Consider the following 8,720-nt stretch of genomic DNA (forward strand, 5'->3'; position numbering starts at 1 on the left):
ATGCAGATGAGCTTTTTCCCAATACATCCACCCAAACGTGGTGAATTCAATCGATCACAGTGGCTCTCATCCGTGTGCGGTGTGGTCTTTTTTCAATGTTATTAAAAATGTATGTCAAATTAAAGTTAACACATTTTTAAGAGTAATTAAGTTTTTATTGATTTCTTTCGATTCACGACATTTTTATGTGCATAAATGTTAATTTGTACACACGAAATAAAACACCACTCATTTGAATTTTGCATAGATTTTGTTTTCTTTAATGAAAAGAAAACGTGTTACACGTTCTTACATGTTTCTCTTTCTTGACAGCGTTCCATTAACGCTACCTTTTGTTACGGTAGCAAGCAACCTTTGCACCATGCAGAATCCCCGCAACCATTAGCCGGTTTGTGGAGTTGTTGCAATTACATTAAAATATTTTAAAACAAAACCATACACTGACGCTGGAATAATATTTCTCTTTTTTAAGGAAACACTTACACACGTGACATTTTTCGCATTTGCTTTGCTAGACAGAATGAGTTACGACTATAAGTAGACGGCCAGTTTGCTTTCTCTCTCTCTCTCTCTCTCTCTCTCTCTCTCTCTTTCTCTTTCCCTCTATCTATCTATCGTCTATTTGCTTCTATGTACATTATGCTGATACATTCCGCATTTGGGGGGTGGGGGGGGGGGGGGGGGAGGAGAAGGTTATATGTATCATTATTGAAACAATATTATAACAACAACATCAACAACACAGCTATAGTACCACCATGGCATCAAACTTTGCTTCAAGCCCATCCCTAGTACAGCTACAAACAGCAAACGAAAACGTGCGCATTCGAGATGAAGCCCACAAAACCTCACACCGTCTGGAATATTGTGTTCGTGTTCTACCTCCCCATGCTAACACAAAATACTATCGGCTGATTGCCTTTGCCTGCGAGCGTGTGTGTCTGTGCGTTGTTTAGCGTTAAATAAATAATTTACACGTAGTATACTAGAAGATCCCTATCCTACGCTCGAGTGGTCTGGTAATAAGTGGGTGTTTATAAACAATTCGTTTCGTCTTAATCTTCCTAGTTCTATGTAGCTAATAATTAATCAGTGCCCAGTCAGTCAGTAAAAGCTCAGTAAACATCTCTGTCTCTCCCTACACTTCATTCGATATCGGTTCATTATTCGATTGCGTTTGCTGCATTATATTTGTTTGCGCGTTTTACAATTTAATAGCTCCATGTGATTTTGCAGCTGCTACTTTGATGAGTAATCAAATTTCCGACTGTTGAAACGGTAAAGCCGAACAAAAAAGCTCTCTGAAACAGAGCTTTCATCATGCGCCCGCAACATAACCGATTCAAAATTGGAAATTCCATTAGCTTCGCGTTGAATGATTCGCTACAAATTTTCGCATGTTTGTGTGTATTGTGATCGTTTCGTGTGCGTATTTGTTATTAAGTAGTGGTTAAGTAGCACACCTTCACCATATGCCTGACTGTGTCTTTTTTTGTCCTCTATCTCTCTCTCTCTCTCGCTACTCTACTGTTAGCGGCTAACAAATTTATCTACGATTTCTTCCATCGTCTACCCTCCGTTCACGACATACCCTTATCATTATTTACATTTTATCGACCCAACGGTGAGTAGGCACCGGGAAAATAAGGTACATTCAAACTAAAAACATCCTTATGCAGGTAATGATTAAGTACAGCAAGATTTTGTTAATACCCCCCGATCATGGGACTTCTCTCTATCCCTCTGTCTTTTTCACCCTTTTGTTTGGGGAAATCATAATAATGCACAACCTAATACGTAGCCTAATTAAAATAACATCCTTCTAAGCCAGAAAAAAAACTTAACGTTAGTGTGTACAGGACTCTGTCTGGGGTGGTTTTTGTAGAACGCGACAAAATGACTCTCGTTCCCTTCTCACTCGCTGTCTCTTAAAAAGCAAAAAAAAAACCAAATGGACGGATGATGAAGTGCGAAAAGCATGGCGAAAACGGAACCCTTTGTTACGCAGCTAACTAACTAAACGCTAACCACAAGATCGTGTAGTATGGAGAGCAGCAGCTCGATGGGCGATACTCAGGATATTAACCGGTATCCGTTCGCCCGCTCGTAGAACGCCTGCTTGTGACAGTGATGCTCGCTGTCCTGCCGCGGCATGCTACTGCGCCCATCGAGCAGCCCGGCACCACGCTGCCGTTGACGACGCACCAGGTACATCAGCTTGAAGGCGCGCCTTCTACGTTTGCGGGACGAGGTGCGGGAAAGGGTGGTGGTGGTGGCGCCGTCCGGTGCGGCGCTGTACGGTCATTCTCATACCTCAATACTGTTCAAACTTCCCGACGACATGTTCTCGGCCCGCCCGAGTCGGGTGGCAGCGGCAGCTGATCGTTTCATGCCGGCGGCCCGCAACGGCATCGGTGAGCGTGCCACCGTTACGCCCGGTTGTTGTTGCTGCTGCTGAAGGAACTCACTGCTCGGTCCACGGCCTATCCGTGGACTGCCGGGTACGGAACCCGAACCACGCCGTGTACGCCTGATGGAGGACTGCCTACAGTCGGGCACGGGCACGGTGCCATCGAGCATCAGCTTCGGATCAATACCGTACGCAATGGTGGCTCCATTTGGAATCGGCCGCACCGCAGTCCGTTCCAGCGTACGGCGATGAGGCATGGAGGCAAGCATCATCTGCTCCTGTTGCTGCTGCTGCTGCTGCTGAGGAATGCCACAGCTGTTCATTGCCACCGTGGCGGCACTTGGATGATGTAGTGGTGGAAGTCCACCGCCAATGTGGGGTTGCTGCTGCTGCTGTTGTTGCTGCTGCTGAAGATGATGTTGCTGCTGTTGGTTGGGAATCGATTGATGATTGTTATTAGTGGCAGGCAGTTCGCTGGAGTTTGTCGTCGAGTTCGGGTTCGTAACGTCGCCTTCATCGCTACCATCGCCTCCATCACCGGTTTCGTTCTTCGGCACGTCCACTACAGCTGCGTTGCGTTTCTTTCGTCTCCATCCACCCTCGATCGGATTGGTAACCGGACGCTGCTGTTGCTGCTGCTGGTCACCCTCTACCAGCGTGTTGGGCAGGAAGCGCAGCTCCATCACGGTGCGATTCTAGAACAGTCACGCTGATTTCTGAGCTAGAATAAAACGCGTCTTCGCAAATCGATCTACACAGCAAACGGCTACTTGGGGACAGATGAAAGTACGGATGGAGATGGGAAGGTGGAGAAGGCGAGAACGGTTGTGTTGTGGACAGGGAGTGTGTGTAGAGACGAACAATGGACAGAGTTTTCCAAGTAGGAGAGCGAATCCATAAAGCCCCGTAGAAAAGATTCGAAGAAGAGAGGCACACACTTTGTTGTTGTGTGTGTTTGTGCTTATGTGTGGGGGGAGGGAGGAAAAGCGATCCCACGATCGAGCGGTTTGCCTACATCTAGGCGACCAGAAGAAGGGAAAATGCTAAACCAGCTCGAGCCTTTCAATTTCGGCGATAGTGCTGTAAAGGAGTGGAGTAACGCATCCGAAAGCGCGACAGTGGCAACAGAAAATGGGGGATAGAAGTATACAAAAGAAGAAACAGTAGAGAAAAGAGAAGAGAAAGAGAAAACATAGTTTTGTACATGATCGTCGCGGATCAACTAAGGCGTGTGTGTGCGTGTTAGGGAGTATGATGGTTAGAACCCTTTTTGCCCCCAACGGGAGATCAACAGATAACAGCGAAAGAGAGAAGAAAAAGATGAAATAGGAGTACATGGAGTAAGAAGGAAGGCGGTCGGGGATAGGAAATAAACATTAATTAAGCAGTCTCCTTCACCACGGCAGACGGTAGGCGATGGTAGGGCGATATCCGAGCGACGAACGACTTTGTTTTGGCTGAAAATTCGGCTCTCTGTATGCTTGGCTGAGGTTGGATTCGTAATCGATTTCATTTATAAAATACTACACGTTAAGTTCAGCTACTGTACACTAGCGGTCGGTTGTTTGTGATTCAGGCATGCACTTTTTCTACGAAAAGGAAAAACACGATCGCTATCATACTACTACACGGCCAAAAATGTGACTAACCAGATTGAGAATATTACTTTACACAAACAAAAACAAACAAACAATTCAAAAAAAAACATCCACATTTTGTTACAACCATAAGTTATAACACAAACATTATTTAAAACATACTTTAAAACAGAACGTAAAAAATTCAACGAACACAACTGAACAAACTCAAACATCATAACATGCGAGAGCATGATATAAATAAAAACAGCAAAACATTCATCGCAGCTGGTAACAAAAGGTCGCTAAGCCGTGCGGGATAGGAAATGGTACAGGTTTTCAGGGAGGTAAAATGGATTGCCGGGTTAAGGAGAGTATTTGGGAGGGATAAAACAATCGCTCATGCACTGTATCTCTAATGAATCATTAGTGGGAGTTAATCACTCTAGCAAGAAGATCCTCCCCATGGATAGAATGTCTTACAACAAGAGCTTTTGGTATGCGCATTGCATACATTGTGGCGAATAAGTCCAGGTGACAAAGAACGTTGCCAATGTATATTTTTTTTGTATGACTTCTAAAACATGGGACAGAAATGCTACGGTACACTGTAAGCAACCAATAACGTGCGGGAAGAATGAAGGGAAGGTGGGATGTGTCAACCGAACGCATAACACTAGCGGTACGAAGCATTAAAAGCTTGCCTTTACCTTGTCGCCATCCTGTGCCAACGGGTTGGGCGTGATGTTCATCCGTCCGTTCATGCCATTCGTTCGCGTCTTGTGATGTGCTACCCGTGAACCACCATTGCTGACAGCACCGGTAAATCCGTTCTGATCGACCGGAATGTGTACTTTGGCCTCTGTTTCATCTACAAATGGAGAAGAAAAATCCCTGTTAGACAACGTTTTCTATTTTTCAACGATATACACTATTCTTACCAGCACCATGACCTCGCTTTTTGCGACGACTAAAGCAACAGCAAAGAAATAGCACGATCAACACGCTCACGATCAGCACGCAGCCGATCACGAGCAGGTAGTTGACCGGTACCACTTGGCTTCCGTCGGGTCCTTCTGCGGCCGCGATCACCGTCGGTACGGTCGGTGGTGGAGTCGGTGGCTTCAGTGTTCTGCCCGTCAAAATCGCACTAAAATCGGATGCAGCCGAAGCGGTAAATGATTGTAGCTTGAATTCATAGGCCGTCCCGGGTTCTAGGTGATCGATCTTGAAGTGACGCGTTGTGCTACCGTCCACCGTGGCCTTCAAATACTCGCCGGCTGTAGTGGCGGGCCGATAGTACGCGTAGAACCCATCGATCGGATGTGGCAGATGTTGCGGGAATTGCCACTGTAGCACCACCGCATGCTGAGAGACGGGCTCGATGCGGGTGAGTGTCGGCGCTAGCAGATGGTTCTTTGTCAGGCCGAGCTGAGAGCCCCGCTGGAGATGGAACTTGCCGGATGCCGCTCCCTCCTTGTTGTCGTTGTTCGAGTACACTGCAAGAATCCGGAACCGGTAGAGATGATCCGACTTAAGATTGTTCACCTCGTACGAGCGTGTGTACGGTGAGATGTCTTCGTTCTCCGTCATCCACTGGGTGCGGGCAATGTTTTTGGAGGGATCGCCCAACATGCGGTACTGCACCTTGAAGAACCGTATCGGCAATCCGTCGCTGGACGGGACGGACCACCGTACCATCACCGATTCATCTGTCAGTCGGGTGATGTTTGGCCGCGACGGAGGTATCATTACCACTGAATGAGGAAAAGTGTGAAAAAGGAAGAGAATTCAATTAGAACAGTTTGAAGATGTACAACTGCAAAGAAACATAGCAATCGTCGCTCTCAATCAAAGTAACCCTTGATTGACATAACCGTCAAACAATTTGGCTAATGCTACCCAATTATTCCTGACTCGTCACCAGCAACAATGTCCAAATCAAAAGGTAAAGGAGGTAAATCGAAAAAGAAAATCATCGATCCGAACCTTGTCTACTGCGATGATAAACACTTCGACGAAGCGCTCGCTATCATCCGAATCGAACACTGTCTCAAGTGTCCCATCTACCGCACAATGGCCGAACGGATATATGAGCAGATCACTCACGCCCTTCCAGACCTTCGGTTCAAGCTCATTCTCAACGAGTTCGATCGGCTAGAACCACCCGAAGGCAGCTTCGAGGTGTCGATAGCTCGCAACTGTCGTCTACCGAGCCAATCGCTATGGAGCGGCATCAACCGGGGACCACCACGCCGTGAAAAGTTCCCGTCGCTCGACCCCGAGCACACCGCCTGGCGGCAACTGATCGAGCAGATTGTTGCGATAATAAATCCACCCCCACCAAAGGCTGATGGGCTGTTTGGTGTGCGTCTACCATACTTACGGTTTTTGTGTTTCTTGCCACCCTTGCGCTTGGTCGAATGATCACCACCCGCCTTCGGGCTGGACGGTACGGAACCGAGCGGTGTCGTACCAACGCCTCCGGGTATCTGCTTCGGGATGACCTGCAACAGATTGCCTTCGCTCGCTTCGCCGACGGAATTACGGGCAAAGCACTGCACGATACCGGCGTGTCGTTTTTCGACCGATTGGATGATCATTCGCGTCCCATTCGTACGGATCAGATTGTCCCATTTGGCGTAGTCACCGTTTATCATCCAGTAAATATCGGGATGGGGCGATCCGCGTGCAATGCACTCCAGCTCCAAACTGTCACTCTCGTTGGTTAGCGTGGATCGAGGCGGTGCAACGATGCGGGGTGATTCTAGCACGGTTAACCACACGGAATGCAACAGCGGAGGATCGATACCGTTCTGCAGCCGGCACATGTACTGGCCCTCGTCTTCCGGATGCACGTTGGACAGCTGTAGTCCGTAGTCTTGGATGCGGGCGCGACCATTCAACGGGATGCCGTTGGCTCTCGTCCACGCGGGTATGGGCACAGGATTACCAACGCCGGGACATTCCAACAATGCCGTATCGCCGGGCAGCACCGAAACGTTCTGTGGCTGCGTGAAGGCATGTGGTGCCGATCGTGGTACGTACTCCACCGTGATGGTGGTGCGCTGAGGTAGAATGACCTCACTGCCGGTGATGGAGTTAACCGCGGAACACCAGTACGTGCCGGTATCACGCTGAGTTAGCGAGGCCAATATGAGTCGTCGACCGGTTTGCTGTTGTGTCACATTCGGATAGATCGTCATGCCATCTCTGTCGGGCGTAGAAGAGCAAATTAAACATTCGTTAGCTGCGGAACCGAAATACAGCGCTCCATATCTCCATACTTACTTGTAGTAGCTCCAGATTGGTGGAGGGTTCGAAACGATATCACCACAGTCGATAATAATACTGTTGCCGGGAAATACCTTGAAATGCTGCTGTGGCTGTATGCGGCGCATCGTCGTAGGTACACGATCGTGCCGACCGGGAACAGCTTCCGGCTCGAGTCCGATCGTTGCCAGTGTCAAGCGAGCCGGAATTGATGCGACCGCCGACGCTCCAAACCATGCCACACACTGGTACTCTCCGATCGTGGATTCGCTGACCGAAACGCGCAGCTTGTACCGACCGTCAACGATACTTGCGTTATATCCATTATGCTGAAATACACACAGTAACAATTTAGTCCCGGGAATGTGTTTCTCCACCCTGCTCCATACTTACACCGTTCTGGATTAATACGTAGTCTTTGCGCTGTCCCGTTGTTCCCTGTGCCCTAAACCGCCAGTCAAGCTGCTCCGGCACCAGGTTCAACTCACACTCGAACAGTACCTCATCGTCAGCGGGCGCGATCGTCGATTCAGGTGCACGTATGATGTACACACCGAGACCACTGCTGCTCGAACTTCCTCCACTGGATCTCGCCGATGCGCCACCGTGCTGGTGGGAGGATGAAGCTGATCCACTGCCAGCGTGATGGGAGCTGGCGCCACTGGAACCACCATGAACAGCCGCCTGCTCGTGATGGCCGTGCGGGTGATGTGAATGATGAGAGTATGAAGACTGTGGTGAACCGGACACCGTGGGAAGGAAGCAAACGGTCAGTGCTAGGCACAGCACTACCACACCGTACGATATCCGTCGGGCAGCACTGCTGTACCAACAGTGGGGCGGCAGGTGCTTCTCTATACTGCAGGTTATCCGATTGCTTACGGGTTGCCGGTGTATTAAGTGACGTTTGCTCTCTTCCGTTTGCATGTTGCAGGTGGTTAAAGGCATTGGTGGTTGAGTAGCCTCGCTGAGTCGATCGTTTGTGGAACACATTCTTTGCTTTTTATGAAAGTCTCAACCGTTTTTAGAGCATATCAACTGTGAAGAAGAGAAGGAAGCAGATGGAAGGTTAGGGTGGGTATGTGACGATAAGCTACACTATCATATGATAACCCTAACCAATCCCGTCTAAAATCATAACCTCAAGAATTTTCCAATAGCTTAAATATTTATTGTTAACGATAGACGGAAGTACCGCCAACAGGGATCGTATGACAACAACCATGGTTCTGATGTACCGAGAGTTGTGGTCAGTAAGATAACCTCAAAACTGAGTGCGAACTTTCCACTCTTCCATATAGGTAGAGGCATGTAGGAAGTATCAATATAAAATATATCACAAGTCACGATTAACCTGGACTTGGTAAGGGAAAACTCTTTCCAAATCCTCCGAATGCCTGTGATAATTTCAGCATCCGATTCATTTGTAGACACTCAATCCCATGTCGTTCACTTAATCC

General features: G+C 48.2%; 1 protein-coding gene across 1 annotated transcript; it reads right to left on the bottom strand.

The window, feature by feature from the left end:
• Nucleotides 1-2,307: 2,307 nt before the first annotated feature.
• Nucleotides 2,308-8,253, bottom strand: LOC128719091 (interference hedgehog-like). The gene is made up of 6 exons (XM_053812711.1): nucleotides 7,654-8,253; nucleotides 7,279-7,589; nucleotides 6,374-7,200; nucleotides 4,929-5,744; nucleotides 4,698-4,858; nucleotides 2,308-3,105 (listed from the first exon to the last, which is right to left on the bottom strand). Exons 1-6 carry the CDS (start codon nucleotides 8,251-8,253, stop codon nucleotides 2,308-2,310), a joined length of 3,513 nt encoding a protein of 1,170 aa, XP_053668686.1.
• Between the last annotated feature and the right edge of the window lie 467 nt (nucleotides 8,254-8,720).

The sequence above is a fragment of the Anopheles marshallii genome, chromosome 2, assembly GCF_943734725.1.
Source record: "Anopheles marshallii chromosome 2, idAnoMarsDA_429_01, whole genome shotgun sequence".
Taxonomy (NCBI): Eukaryota; Metazoa; Arthropoda; class Insecta; order Diptera; family Culicidae; genus Anopheles; species Anopheles marshallii.

What these genes read in the sequence shown, in the direction of transcription:
- LOC128719091 (XM_053812711.1), bottom strand. Translation starts at nt 8,253, where the DNA reads ATGTGTTCCACAAACGATCGACTCAGCGAGGCTACTCAACCACCAATG. An exon ending in ACGTATTAATCCAGAACGGT is followed by an intron (nt 7,590 to 7,653) that starts GTAAGTATGGAG and finishes TGTGTATTTCAG; the next exon opens with CATAATGGATATAACGCAAG. An exon ending in AAAGCGAGGTCATGGTGCTG is followed by an intron (nt 4,859 to 4,928) that starts GTAAGAATAGTG and finishes CTCCATTTGTAG; the next exon opens with ATGAAACAGAGGCCAAAGTA.